Source organism: Sus scrofa, chromosome 3, assembly GCF_000003025.6.
Source record: "Sus scrofa isolate TJ Tabasco breed Duroc chromosome 3, Sscrofa11.1, whole genome shotgun sequence".
Lineage (NCBI taxonomy): Eukaryota > Metazoa > Chordata > Mammalia > Artiodactyla > Suidae > Sus > Sus scrofa.
This window is the reverse complement of record NC_010445.4, coordinates 8497379-8511388: the sequence shown is the minus strand read 5'-3', so window position 1 is coordinate 8511388 and position 14010 is coordinate 8497379. Positions and strand designations below refer to the sequence as shown.

The following is a 14010-nucleotide window of genomic DNA, read 5'->3' as shown; positions in this document are numbered from 1 at the left end:
CCCCGGCGGGTTCTGATTAGCCACTTCCGACGCGTCCCGGGACAGCGATTGGCCCGCCGGGTCCTCGAGCCCGCTTCCTCCCCCTGGAAGCCACTACGGCGGCTCCGAGGAGGGGGAGGGGCAAGGAGGGACGGCCGGTCCCGTCAGTCAGGCAGCGGGAGCCGCCAGGAGCGGATGGCGGCGGTGGTAGCGGCCTCACTCGCCGCTGGGGGTGAGGAGGCGGCGGCCACAACCTCCGTCCCAGGATCTCCGGGTCTGCCCGGGAGCCGCAGTGCAGAGCGGGCTCTAGAGGAGGCCGTGGCCACCGGGACCCTGAACCTGTCTAACCGGCGTTTGAAGCACTTCCCCCGGGGCGCGGCCCGCAGCTACGACCTGTCAGACATCACCCAGGCTGGTGAGTGCACCCGGCCCAGGGCCCCGCGGGGACCCTCGTTTGCATAGCCCCGCCCCTCGTTTTTCCTGGAGCCAGGGAGCCTGGCCGGCTCCCTCACCTGGTGGTCCGAGTTCTGGATTCTGCTGTTTTGCATAAGTCAGCTGCCACCCCTTCCCCATTTTAAGAACTACTAGACAATGAACACTTTTCTCGTTTGCACGGAACGCCCAGGGTCCCCGGCCGAGCGTTGTGAGAGCGCCCCCACCTCCGTTTGTCTTTATTTGCGTATCTGCGCACCTGTAGAATGGTCCCGCCCCTCCCCTAGTTTGGCTTATTTGCGTGACCTCTTCAACCTCAATTCTGATCGTTCCCACGAGCCCCTCTAATGACTCATTTCTCTTTCTGCACTTCGCCTCCAACTCTTTCCCCTGTTCCACCAAGATAGGAGCAGCCCCAGGTTCCCTGCGGCTTCCCATGGATTTGCCCCTGATAGCCCCAAGTTTCTGTTTCCTTTGCTCGGACCCGGCTCTTCACCCAGGCAGCCTGTGGGAGAAAAGCAAATCTCCCACCTCCCGCCAACTCTTTTCTCCCTGAGCTCTTCCCATTATCCCTAATCCCTTTATCTGCAACTCCTCCTCCTTGCGTGTGTGAGATCACTGTGGAGCCTGTGATCTCATAGAGACCCTAGAATTCCCAGTACAGTTTCTGCTTTCCCTAGGGGAGGGGACTTGCAGTTGCTGAAAGGAAGGAAATCTTATCTCCCAGCGGGGAGTGCTGGGAAGCTAGAGACCGTCTAGCTGTCCTTCCCACTCCCCCTACCATAGGCTCTTAACAATCATGCGTCTTCCATCCTGGTGTCTGTTGACGGTAGGGTGTAGGGGACGCCACTGTAACAGGTGAGTCAGGCCTCAGCTGCTCAGGAGGCCACCGCTGACCTTGGGCTGGCAGCTGGGGTGGGTGGGGATTGAGAGAGGGGTGGAGGACTGCATTCCCAAAGCCCCACCCCATCCGAGCCCAGGGTAGGACTTGGGAGCTGGATGAGAGTGTCCCCCGGATGACCCTGCCCTGGGACTGCATTTCTCCCCAGCAGGTGCCTGATCACCTGCAAACACCCTGTAGGCACTGGCACGCTCTCCTCTTCCTCGCGAACATTCTGGAGAGAACCAGTTGAAACCACTCGGCTTGTCTCGGGTTGCTAGGTCAACTAACTTGCCCACTCCGCAGCGAGTGAGTTCAGGGAGCGGGTGAGCCCCAGGAGCCATTCCCGACCCTCCCAGTCTCCCCCAGCCGCCTAACCCCCAAGCTCCAGATTGACCTCAGCAGCTGTGGGACACTGGCCGTCTGTTCCCTTGCCCCTCCCCCTTGCTTGTTTTTTGACAAAGACCAAATGTTATTCTTTACTTCCTTAGGGCCCTGTCTGTGTGCGTGGACTCCTGGGGAAAACTACCCAGAACTCCAGGCCCTCCCAGCTCCTGCCCCCTCCGCTCTCCTCCCCCAGCATTCCGGCTCAGGGTGCAGCCGCCCCTCCTGTGAGCCAGCCTGTGCAGGGAGGCGGGAAAATCCCAGCTTCCTGGGAACCCCTCTGTGCCCTGCTCTCCACGCACGAGTCCTCAGGCCTTTCAGGGCCCAGGTTCTAGGCCAGGCGGGCCTTTCTGGTCCCCAGAACTCTCTCCTCTGGCCCCGCTCCCCAGGCAGGGTGCTTGTAGCTTGGGGTGGAAAGGGGAAGTGGCAGAAACCCAGTCCGTGGTGCCCATACCCTACTCCCCACATCCCCTCGCCCTTTATCCCTGACAGACTACAGGCTCCACCGCTCTGCTGCCCGAGTCATTTGGAACCCTCTCTTCCAGCTTTCTCAGCTCTTTCTGAACCAGCGTGTTCCTTGCATGCGTCCTGTGGCGCAGGTCCCCATGTCCCTTGGACTCGTGCCTGGGCCCTGATAGTAGGATGAATCTGAGGTGGGGGAAGGGCTGCCCTCACAAAAGAGAAGTGCAGCTCATTCTCTCACAGACCACATCCTGTGCCTCCTGTGCCCTGCCTCCTCCAGCCCGCTCCCTTCCGCCCTAGCTTTTGCCCACCTTACCCCCTCAGAACTTGCCCTCCACCCCCTTTATCCACAGGCACGTGCAGCGCACACCTCAGTGGATGCGGAGGAAGCGGGCAGGTGGAGGGGGGTGGGAGGACTGCACCTCATCCCTCTGCCCTCCCTCCCGGGAGCTGTCTTTTGTGACAGGACTTCTATCTGCGCACACCAGGCTTGGGAGCAGAGGCGGAGAGAAGGGTTCCTGGGGCATCAGGCTGTCATCCGCCCTGGGAACCACAGAGCCGACCAGAGACAGAACCTGACAGATTGTTTCTGCTTCATTTCCTGTCACAAGACTCATGTCCTTGGGGGATACACCCCAGCTTCCCCTCCCCTCAGCTTTTGCTTGCCGCTCCCTGGGGAGGGCCCTCTAAGAAGCTCACCCAAGTTCTGTTGTCTGGGACTTCCCTCAGCAGGCCCAGGGCCCCTCCCAGGACAGGCTGAGCAGAGGAAACAGAAACCCAGGCCCGTAGAGATCTAAGCAGCGAGGCCTCCAGGCTGGGGGGTCCCCTGCCTGACTCCTTGCACTGGCCTAGCAAGCCCCTGGTTGAGCTAAAACAATGGTAATGGACTCTACCTTCTTGCCACCCTCCCTATTCCTCGATCATGCCAGAGGCAGAGAAGCTGGTCTGAAGTCTGGGTCAGTGAGAGAGGAAGTAGAGGAGGGCTCTTGGGACCAGAAGAGGGTAGGAAGGAGGCCAGCCCTGGAGAAGGTGTGCCTGGGACTCCAGCTCCCACCTCCAGCTTGGGCCGTTTGCCTTTCCCTCCTGGTCTCTGGGAATCTCACAGTCCCTTGGGGCTGGCTTGTGATCCCAGGGGCTGCTGGTTGCGGTGTCAGGTCTGGAGCCAGGCTGTAATGACCCTTGGTTTCTCCCCCGGGGTTGAAAATAGGTTGGGGCTGGGAGACAGGGCCCCTGGGAGGGATAAGCTTTCTTCCTCAGGGGTTGTTGGTCGTCTTATCTTGAGCCTCCCAGCCCATCACCTTGCTAGTTTCTTTGGAGCACCAACCTTCACCTATGACCTTGGCCTTCCACATCTCCAGACATCAAAACAGGAACCACAAGAGTTAGAGACTTTAGCCACTCTTGCAGAATTGCCCTGCACTCGTGTGTTTTGAAGATCGTGTTCGTGGCTCGCCCTGTCCACCTCCCCCCGCCCGCCCAAGTCTGGGCTTCTCCAGCCTAGTGACCCCAAGGCCTTCGCCTTCCCTTTGCCCTTCTGGTCACATTTGGAATGTGTTCCAGTTTACAGAAGGCTTTCCTCTCGCTTGAGGTCTGATTCCTAAGGTCTGCTGGGAAAGAAGAGGTCTGGGCAACCGGCTCTGGGGAGGCTCAGGGTCCTTCTGTCCAGGGCTAGGCCTTTGCAGACTCTCCCCTGACACTTGCTTCCCCTAGACCTGTCCCGGAACCGGTTCCCCGAGGTGCCAGAGGCAGCGTGCCAGCTGGTGTCCCTGGAGGGCCTGAGCCTGTACCACAATTGCCTGAGATGCCTGAACCCAGCCTTGGGGAATCTCACAGCTCTCACCTACCTCAACCTCAGGTAGGGAGGCAGGGCCACTGGAGGGTAGGGGGTTGTCCTTCTAGGCCCCAAGTACCGGTGCATGGCGCCCAGAGTGACTCTCCCTGCGACCCTGAGAGGAGAGTGTCGCTGGGACGCCATGCCTGGGGCGTGAGCCCACTGCCTTTCTCCCTCCCACAGCCGAAACCAGCTGTCATCGCTGCCACCCTATATCTGCCAGCTGCCCCTGCGAGTGCTCATTGTCAGCAACAACAAACTGGGAGCCCTGCCTCCCGACATCAGCGCCCTGGGAAGCCTGCGACAGCTTGTGAGGATGGGGGCAGGGCGAGAGGAGGGACTGTCGAGCCAGGCACTAGGGACCTTTCCGGGGGCGTCAGGGGAAGGCAGCCTGCTCCCTGGGGGAAGGCCGAGACTGAAGGAGGTGGCCAGGGTCGGGGGCAGTTTCTGATGCTCCTGGTCTTGTGGCTCCTGCCCTCCTTTCCTCATTCTAGGATGTGAGCAGCAATGAGTTGCAGTCTCTGCCCTCAGAGCTGTGCAGTCTCCCTTCCCTGCGGGATCTCAATGTTCGCAGGAACCAGCTGAGCACCCTGCCGGATGGTGAGGAAAATGAGGGGGTGAGGGTGTGTGTGTGTGTGTCTACTTTGGAGGAGTTACAGACAAGAAATCTTCAAGGAAAAGCAATGCCTTAGTTGCCTGGGGGATGCATTGTATGAAACACACTGTAGATTGTTTTACTTGCTCTTGACCAGCACCCCCTAAGGCGGCCAAGGTGTGGGTTACTAGCTGAACCTGACAAATGGAGGAAAAGGTACAGGGAGGAGGGTAGGTGAGTGCTGTGTAGAATTTCAGAAGGGGCCTTCAGGTCACATAGCCATGTCATCACTCACCCCAGCAAGGCTCTCAAAACCCAAGTCAGGTGAGGTCTTGTGCCGCCTCCCCAGAGATTCTGAATCTGTGTGGCCAGGCCGTGTGCTGGAGCCCAAACAGCTTTTTAATGAGCTAATTGTGATGCCCTCTGACATTTGATAGCCTGTGCTCCAAAGCAGGCACACCTTCCTTTATTCAGCCAGCATGGTTGTGTGCGTGTGTTTCCTGTGTTTTAGGTGGGGACCAGGTAGATGTGAGTGATGTCACTCAGATCTGGGCCAGCTCTCTCTCTCTCTTTTTTTTTTTTTTTTTTTTTTGGTGTTTTCAGGGCTGAACCTGCAGCATAAGGAGGTTCCCAGGCTATGGGTTGAATTGGTGCTGTAGCTGATGGCCTGTACCACAGCTCACAGCAATGCCAGATCCTTACCCACTGAGTGAGGCCAGGGATCGAACCTGTATCCTCATGGATACTGGTCAGATTCATTTCTGCTGAGCCACGATGGGAACTCCCTGAGCCAGTTCTTAAGATTTAATGGCTTAGGAGTTCCCCCTGTGGCACAGTAGTTTAAAGATCCAGGTTGTCTCTGTGGCAGTGAGGGTTTGATCCCCAGCCCAGCACAGGGGGTTAAGGATCTGGCATTGCCACAGCTGTGGTGCAGGTTGCAGCTGCAGCTCAGACTTGATCCCTGGCTCATCCCTGGTCTGGGAATGTCTTTATGCTGCAGGTGCTGCAAAAATTAATAAAAAGATTTAATGGCTTAATGGGGAGAGACAAGCAGAGGCAGGTGCTAGAACAGGATACTTAAAGAGCCACAGGAGCTAGAGGGAGCCTTGTGGCTCTGCCTGGGGACCCAGAGAAGAGCTCACCCCAGAGGTGCGGAGGAGCTGACCTTTGATGGAATGAGTTCTCCGCCCTTCTGCAACCCGGCAGAAGAGACCCTGTGTGCACAGCATAGAAGTGAGAAAGACAAGCCAGGGCCAGGTGGGAAGGACCAGGGTCATTCTACCCATGGTTTGAAAGAACAAGAGAGGGAGTTCCCATCGTGGCACAGTGGAAATGAATCTGACTAGCATGCATGAGGATGCAGGTTCGATCCCTGGCCTTGCTCAGTGGGTTAAGGATCCATCGTTGCCGTGAGCTGTGGTGTAGGTTGCAGACATGGCTTGGATCTGGCATTGCTGTGGCTGGAGGCTGTAGCTCCAGTTGGACCCCTAACCTGGGAACCTACATGTGCCCTGGGTGTGGCCCTAAACAAAACAAAACAAAAGAACAAGAGAGGGGAGTCAGGTGGTCATCTGTTTTCTCTGCCCCTCCCCCCATACCCGCCCTTTTGCCTTCTAAGTAGGTAGGGGTACAAATAAGCATTTGGTCAGAACTCTCTCTGGGCCATAAAAGAGATCCCAGCAGAATGCCCTGGGAACCCAGAGGAAGGAGCAATGAATTCCAACCTAGTCTCTGGAAAAATTTCATAGATGAGGTGACACTTGAGGTGAACTTTGAAAGATGCATGGACAGAAAAGTGGAGATTTCCTAGCTGGGCAAACAGCATGTGGAACAGTCCAGAAGCCAAGGGGCTGGAGGGTTGTTTGATGTGGTCTGAGGGTAGACAGCAAGGTGGAACTCCTGGGCTGAGCCAGATCATGAGCTCCTTAACCAGAGAGTGCTGCCTGACCGGAGAGCAGTGGTTTTTGTTCTCACCCTGTGTCTCCGGCCACCACTAATCCAGCCGTGCCTTTTTGAGAAGTGGAGAAGGGAAGGGCACCCTTTCCTGCAGGTGGCCAGGGCCTGGCTCATGGAGCGCAGCAGGGTCGCAGCCCCTTCTGCCTGTGCTTTTGTGCAGGGCACAGTCCACTCAGCCGCAGCAGCCCTGGCTGCAAGTTCTGGAAGGCTTTTATTTTTTATTTTTATTTTTTTTTTGGTCTTTTTGCTATTTCTTGGGCCGCTCCTGTGGCATATGGAGGTTCCCAGGCTAGGGGTCGAATCGGAGCTGTAGCCACCGGCCTACGCCAGAGCCACAGCAACGCGGGATCCGAGCCGCGTCTGCAACCTACACCACAGCTCACGGCAACGCCGGATCCTTAACCCACTGAGCAAGGGCAGGGACCGAACCCACAACCTCATGATTCCTAGTCGGATTCGTTAACCACTGCGCCACGACGGGAACTCCTCTGGAAGGCTTTTGAGCAAGGCGGTGTCCCAGTTTGGTTTGGGCCTTGTGACGGTCACTTGAGAAGGAGGAAGGCTGCAGGGTGGAATGGAGTGGGCGGTGGGGGGGGCAGCACCTGGGATGGGCAGCAGCTGAACTCGCTTTGAGCGGGAAGAAGAGCAGGGAGGTGGTTCCTGGGACGTGAGGCTTGGTGGCCCCAGGGGTGACCGGCTGGTCAGAGCAGGGGGCAGAGGCAGTGAGCACAAAGCCCACCCCTGGGCATGCTCCTGACTCTCCCCTCACCCACCCCCAGAGCTGGGGGACCTTCCTCTTGTCCGCCTGGATTTCTCCTGTAACCGTGTCTCCCGCATCCCGGTCTCCTTCTGCCGCCTCAGGCACCTGCAGGTCATTCTGCTGGACAGCAACCCCCTGCAAAGCCCACCTGCTCAGGTGAGGGGTGGCCTGGGCTGGGCCATGCGGACAGGGCTGAGAATGGGCAGAAGTTGGGGCGTCGGTCCCTTCGGTAGCCAAGCAGGATCTGGGGAGCACCCTCCTGTCCCCTAACTACCCCTCCATGTGCCTCCACACCTAGGTCTGCCTGAAGGGGAAACTTCACATCTTCAAGTATTTGTCAACGGAGGCTGGGCGGCGCGGGGGGTCTGCACTGGGAGACCTGGCCCCTTCCCGCCCCCCGAGTTTCAGTCCCTGGTAAGTTTCAAGTGGGAAGGAAGGAAGCCCCTGGATACTTAACCCCTTCCTGGCAGGGACCCCATGGAGGGCAGGTTGGGAGGTTGCTGCCCAGCCCACAGTAGGGCTGAGCAGCTCTCGCTGCTGACCCCAGCCCAGCTGAGGACTTGTTTCCGGGACGTCGGTACGACGGTGGGCTGGACTCAGGCTTCCACAGCGTTGACAGTGGCAGCAAGAGGTGGTCTGGAAATGAGGTAAAGGCCTTCTTTCCCTGGACACTGGGCATCTCCACCCTGGGGGGAGCCTCTGAGCTGGGACCCTTTGCCTGCTGCCTCTAAATCTCAGAGTGACAGCTGGTGGCTGGAGCTGTCGTCTTCCTTCCCTCGCCCTTGTATCTCTGGGAAGGGCTGGCTCAGGAGCAGAGCCTGAGGCCCTGAGCACTGGGAGCCCCCAACCCCAGAGAGCCTGTCTCCCTTCTGTGCATCTCTGCATTTACAGTCGACGGATGAGTTTTCTGAGCTGTCGTTCCGGATCTCGGAGCTGGCCCGGGAGCCTCGGGGACCCAGGGAGCGGAGGGAGGATGGCTCTGGTGAGTTGTGGGGTTAGGCTGGGGGCTCGGGGGAATGGATGAGGGCCTAAAGGCCCCCATCTGCTGGCTGACCTGCCCTCTCTCCAGCCGACGGAGACCCCGAGCAGATTGACTTCATCGACAGCCACGTCCCTGGGGAGGAGGAAGATCGAGGTGCTGGCGAGGTGAGGGCTGCCTGCTTTCACGTGTGTGTCCGCCACCAGCGGGCTGCAGGGAGGGCACTAGAGCAGGCTCGAGGGACCCCCTCAGCCCCTCTGCTGTTATTCCTTCAGGAGCAGCGGCCACCAGAATCGAGCCCCGTGGCAGGGGACAGGGAGAGGGCGCCAAGCAGCAGGTACCCAGAGCTGCCTGAGCCTGCACCTCCTCCCTTTACCCCATCACCCGCACCTCTGCCCTCCCTGGACCCGGCTCTACCTCTCCTCTGCCTTTGCCCCTCAGGCGGGAGGAGCCTGCAGGGGAGGAGCGCCGGCGCCCAGACACCTTGCAGTTGTGGCAGGAGCGTGAGCGGCGGCAGCAGCAGCAGCAGCAGCAGCAGAGTGGGGTGTGGGGGGCCCCCAGGAAGGACAGGTGCGGGCCTGGGGGTGACTGCCGGGCGGTGGGCTCTGGGAGTAAGCCCTCCTGAGCTTCTCTGCCAGTCAGGGTTGGCGGGGCCCCTGCCTGGCACTACTCACCCCACATGTCCTCCTCCATTTTCCAGTTTTCTGAAGTTGGGAGTCAGGGCTGCTGGTGGGGGTGCTGCTGCCTCATCCGCTCAGGCCACCTACAAGTATGTGTCCTCCTGGACTCCCCCCCTCCCCCCACTCCATCCTGTCCCTTCACACCCCTCCCCTGACTCCCCCCTCTCATTCTCCTTCTGTTTCTCCTCAGCAGCACACCTAAGCCCAGTGCCCCCCAGCAGGGAGCTTCAGGGGGGCAGGGAGCCCCTGCCCCCACTCCGGCTTCCACCTGCCAGGAGCCCCTTCCTGTAGCTGAACCAGGTGGGACAGGGGCTTTGGGAAGAGGGAGACCTGGTGGCCTGAGAGGGAGTAGGACCCTGCGGGGATGTTTCTCTCACCTGCCCCTGCCCCCTGGCTCTGGCCCCCAGCAACCGCCCCGGCTCCCCGGCCGCTCGGCTCCATCCAGAGACCAAACAGCTTCCTCTTCCGTTCTTCTTCTCAGAGTGGCTCAGGTGGGTCTTCCCCCGCCCCAGTACTAACCCAGTGCTAATCCAGTACTAACCCAGTACTAAGCCATGGGCTGGGGTCATCCCTTCTGCTGGCCTGGGAGTTCTCTGCTCAGTTGCCCTTTCTTTTTTTTTTTGCTTTCTAGGGCCTCACCCGCAGCATATGGAGGTTCCTAGGCTAGGGATCCAATGGGAGCTACAACAGCCGGCCTATACTAGAGCCACAGCAACAGGGGATCTGAGCCACGTCTGCGACCTACACCACAGCTCACAGCAACTCCGGATTCTTAACCCACTGAGCGAGGCCAAAGATCGAACCCACAAACCTCATGGTTCCTAGTCGGATTCGTTTCCACTGCGCCACCATGGGAACTCCTCAGTTGCCTTTTTGTGTTGCAAATCCCATGAGCACAGAGGCAGGAGATGTGGGTGCCAGACACTGCGAACTGGCTACAAGGTGGGTGGAGGCCAGTGGAGACAGCCCCACACCTTCCTCTTTCTCCAGGCCCTTCCTCACCAGACTCTGTCCTGAGACCTCGGCGATCCCCTCAGCTGTTGGACGAAAAGGAGGTGATGGCTCAGCTGCGCCAGGTATGAGAGGCGGGGTCTGCGTGGGGCCTGGGCTTCCCTCGACATCCTCTCCGCCCACCCTGGTACTTCCGCGGAAGATGGAAGGGACGGGAGGGGGTTCCCTGCTGACCCTGACCTCTCTCCCGGCTCCCCCTGCCTCCCAGGTCCTTGAGTCACGGCTGCAGCGGCCCCTGCCCGAGGACCTGGCCGAGGCTCTGGCCAGTGGGGTCATCCTCTGTCAGCTGGCCAACCAGCTGCGGCCGCGGTCTGTGCCCTTCATTCACGTGCCCTCGCCTGCTGTGGTCAGTTGGGGCCCAGGACAGGAAGTAGGGGTTGGGACGGGGGACTCCTGTGGCTTCTCCCTTACTTTTTTTTTCTTCCTTACCCACCCCCAGCCAAAACTCAGTGCCCTCAAGTCTCGGAAGAATGTGGAGAGTTTCTTAGAAGCCTGTCGAAAAATGGGGGTGCCTGAGGTATGGGGGTGTGTTCTCAGGAGCCCAGGGCTGGTCTCTGCTCTAAAGAGTGCCGTGTCCTGGGCTCAGCTGAGCACTCTGCATGGACGGCGGGACTGCATTCCTGGGGGGTGTCTGCTCCCCAGAAGGAAGCACGTCCCCCAGCCCCGAGCCTGCATGTGTCCCCTGCGTGCCCCCCTTCCCTGCACTCTGCATGTTGGCGTGGCTCTGGCCCTGGCACGTGAGGGCAGGGGGTGGGAAGGATCGTCGTGCTGCTGCTGCTGACGTGTGTCCTTTGTCCTTGTCCATCTGTCCTACTCTCCCTTCCCAGGCTGACCTGTGCTCGCCCTCGGACCTCCTCCAGGGCACCGCCCAGGGGCTGTGGACCACCCTGGAGGCCGTGAAGCGGGTGGGGGGCAGGCCTCCCCCACCCCTCTGGCCTCCCTCTGGTCTGGGCGGCTTCATCTTCTTCTACGTCGTCCTCATGCTGCTGCTCTGTGTCGTCTACACTCGGCTCCTGGGTTCTTAGGACCTGAAGTCACCCCTGCCCTTACCCCCTCGCCCTGTTTCTATTTATAAGACTCCCGTGGGAGCCCCATCCCCACCGGTGGTGCCTTCAGCCCCTACCAAAGACACTAGTGAGCCCCCTCCCCTCAGAAACACTGACCTCAGAGGCCCCACTCTGGTGCCCCCAGACCCTGGGCCCGCAGCCTCTGGCCCGCCTCCTGTAGCCCCTCCCCTCTCAGCGCTGACGGTGCCTTCGAGCCTCTCCCTGCCCTGCCCTCTGCTTCCCCAGAGGGTGGATCCTAATCTCCCCCCCCCCGCTAGGGGGGGCTAAATTATCTATATTTTGTAGAGAGAACTCTATATTTGTAGGGGATGAGGGGCCCAGGCTGGGTCCCTGTCTCTTGTATAAATTGTACAGACTGTGGCCACCTGTGTGTGTGTGTGTGTGTGTGTATGTGTATGTGTGTTTGCGTCTGCTCCCTCTGTGCCTGGGCCCAGCCCTGGCCGTGTCCCTTGGGCTCCATGTGCCAGCCTGCCTACTCCAGCATTTCCCTCTGGAAATGTCAGGTCTCTCCTTCCCTCTGAGCCTTGGCCCCCTGTGTCATCTTCCTTCTGTCACCCACTGGCAGCTTCCTTGCATCTCATTTGTCCTCAAGCCATGTCCAGGGTGCCCCTGACCTTTGTCCCCTACATGCTGTCAGCCGCCTTTGCCCAGGCTCCTCCAGGGTGCCTTCCACCCTACAGCCGAGAGGAGGAGGTGACAAGAACTTAACCTGGCCCCTCCCTCCAGGAGTCCCTGTGCCAGCCCCACCACATCCTGGAGGAGGAGGGGGCTCCGGGAAGGGGCCTCCCCTACATCGCTGCTGTCGTCCACGCACTGCTGGAACGGCCTTAGGGGTTGAGGTCGGGGGTGCAGGGCCGCGACCCGGCCAGGACCCCAGGAACAGAAGACAGACACGCCTGGGCTCTGCTCTCTAGCGAGGACTGGTGAGGGCGGCCTCGGGCCTGGCCCTGTTCCTCGGGCACTTCGGCCTGAGAGATTGGAAGCCGGCCCAGCAAGGCGCGTGGTCACCTCTGGGTGCGGCCGTGGGTCTGGGATGGCAGGAGGGCCCTGAATATTGTGTCAAGTGCAATAAAGAGAGGCCAGAAGCCATCTAGGTTGCCCCTCGGGGGGTGTGTGTGTATGTGTGTGTGTCTGCGAACGAAAGCTGGGTCGCCCGCATCTCCACTGGGCGCCACAGGTCCCCCGCCGCCAGGGGGCGCCCACGGGATCCCGGCGGGAGCGCGCGCCACGTGGCCCGGAAACGCGCTGGGCGCCGGCGTCGCGAGGCCCTGAGAGGTGGGCCGACCTGGGCTCGCGGGGACCGGGACGCTTAGGGCTCCGCTGGCCGCTAAGGGAGGTAGAGCCCGAGTGGGTTCCAGGAGCGGCCAGGCGGGCGGAGGGCGCGGAGGTGCTGCCCAGCCCTGCACCCAGACGGGGCATGTTGCCCTGGACCCCCCGGCGGTGGGGCGCGGGCGGGGAGCCGGCGCCCGAGGAACAAGGCCCCTGGATGGGCAGTAACCCCGGCCAGACCTGGGACTCTGGAGAGGAGCCGGAAACACCACCACAGGACAGGTGAGGGGCTTGGCTGGCGGCTCTTGGGGGAAACAGGAGCCCACAATGTGAGAAAATCTCAGTGTCCCTGCTGAAGAATGGGTGTGAGCCTTCTCCCCGCCCTGGGCACCCTTGGGCCTGCCTTGGAAATAACTCAGATTTGGAGCAGGGAGGTGACTGGGAGAGGCTGTGACTGGAGCATCTCAGTACCACCCCCTCTCAGCCCTCAGCCCAGGTCCCTAAGGCCTTCCTGGACCTGGAAAGAGCAGCTGCTGCCTTGGAGGCCCCCATGCTTGGCTGCAGAGCGGTCCTCGGGAACCCCAGGTAGGTTTAAGGTCCTGCCATTTTTTCTCCTAAGACGCTTTTACCGATTCCTGAGCCTGTCTTAATTGCTTCAAGTCCCCTCCCCCCAGGTCCTCTCTCCCCCGAGATGACCTGGGAGGTGGCCCCATCAAGGATGACCTTGCTAACACCTTGGGACCCCAACTATGAGGCTCAAGCAGAACCACGGCAGGTGTGGGTGAGTTGGGGGTACCTGCGGCTCTGGCCTCGGGTGGGGCAGGGCTGCCTTGGGATGGGGCTGAAGCTGCAGGAACCTCACCTGTCTCTCCAGGGACCCAGCTGTGCATCTGGTGCCTCCTTCTCAGGCCGGACTTTGTGTCATCCGTCATTCTGGCCCCTGTATGAGGCAGTCTCAGGCAGAGGCCTCAGGCCGGGTCTGACAGGACATTGGAGCCGAGAGCAGGTGCCGAGGGATGCAGGTACTGCCCTTGGTCCCCTCAGCTCTGCAGGGAACCGGAGCAGAGCTTGCTGCCCTAGTAGCTTCTTTCTCCTCCCCAGGGCTCCCTGTGATGTCCTGTGAAGATGTCTTTCTTTCAGACCCTCTTCTGCCTTGTGGGCAGCGTGTTCCCCTATACCTGTCCGAGCCCCCTCAGCAGGTGAGCGCTCTTCCTGCCCTGGCCTCACCCCAGCGCTCACCGCAGGGCTTGGGAAGAGACACTTGCCCCTCCTCTCTCCTCAGGTGATGGGCTCTCTGAAGCTGCTGCTCCCACCCCCGATCATGTCCCCCTGGGTGCTCCCCACTCCATCCTCTGGCTGTCCCACCGCCTGGCTCAGTGGGCCCGAGCTGATCGCCCTCACCGGTCTCCTGCAGATGAGCCAGGGGGAGCCGAGGCCCAGCTTCTCCGGGGCTCCCCCGCCCCCTCCCGGCCCCCCAGACCTCGTCTCTGACCACCCGGGTGCCAGTGGTGCCCAAAGCTGTTCTCACTGCACTGACCCATCTCTCCCACGAACCCCAGACACCCATGGTCCATAGCCTCTCTGGGGGCAGAGTGGGCCCCCTACTTCCCCAGGCAGGTTCTGTTGACAATAAAACAGTGTTGGTTTGCAGACAAGTTCCTCGTGGTAGATAGCAGAGTGGGTTGTGGAGGCAGGGATGGGGTCCCCTCCTCCACCACGGTTTTG

At 60.4% G+C, this 14010-nt stretch overlaps 2 protein-coding genes across 7 annotated transcripts; both read left to right on the top strand.

Moving 5' to 3' along the window:
* Positions 28 to 13933, top strand: LRCH4 (leucine rich repeats and calponin homology domain containing 4). Of its 6 annotated transcripts, none has more exons than XR_002342282.1 (23): positions 47 to 394; positions 3848 to 3992; positions 4152 to 4278; positions 4463 to 4568; positions 7299 to 7435; positions 7578 to 7693; positions 7827 to 7926; positions 8171 to 8261; positions 8349 to 8425; positions 8534 to 8595; positions 8700 to 8828; positions 8959 to 9027; positions 9132 to 9238; positions 9346 to 9429; positions 9929 to 10014; positions 10158 to 10295; positions 10389 to 10466; positions 11743 to 12567; positions 12770 to 12870; positions 12960 to 13066; positions 13160 to 13307; positions 13387 to 13484; positions 13568 to 13933. XR_002342282.1 is itself a non-coding variant. In XM_021086230.1 (18 exons), exons 1-18 carry the CDS (start codon positions 175 to 177, stop codon positions 10972 to 10974), a joined length of 2073 nt encoding a protein of 690 aa, XP_020941889.1. In that variant the 5' UTR covers positions 28 to 174; the 3' UTR covers positions 10975 to 12104. The 6 variants fall into 6 exon arrangements, 4 of the variants coding, with proteins under 4 accessions (XP_020941889.1, XP_020941888.1, XP_020941890.1 ...); XR_002342281.1 differs by having other exon boundaries at positions 107 to 394; positions 9129 to 9238; XM_021086230.1 differs by lacking the exons at positions 12770 to 12870; positions 12960 to 13066; positions 13160 to 13307; positions 13387 to 13484; positions 13568 to 13933 and having other exon boundaries at positions 28 to 394; positions 9129 to 9238; positions 10777 to 12104.
* On the top strand, positions 10843 to 13940 carry SAP25 (Sin3A associated protein 25). The gene is made up of 6 exons (XM_003124361.5): positions 10843 to 12567; positions 12770 to 12870; positions 12960 to 13066; positions 13160 to 13307; positions 13387 to 13484; positions 13568 to 13940. The coding sequence occupies exons 1-6, from the start codon at positions 12434 to 12436 to the stop codon at positions 13859 to 13861; spliced, it is 882 nt and encodes a 293-aa protein (XP_003124409.3). The 5' UTR covers positions 10843 to 12433; the 3' UTR covers positions 13862 to 13940.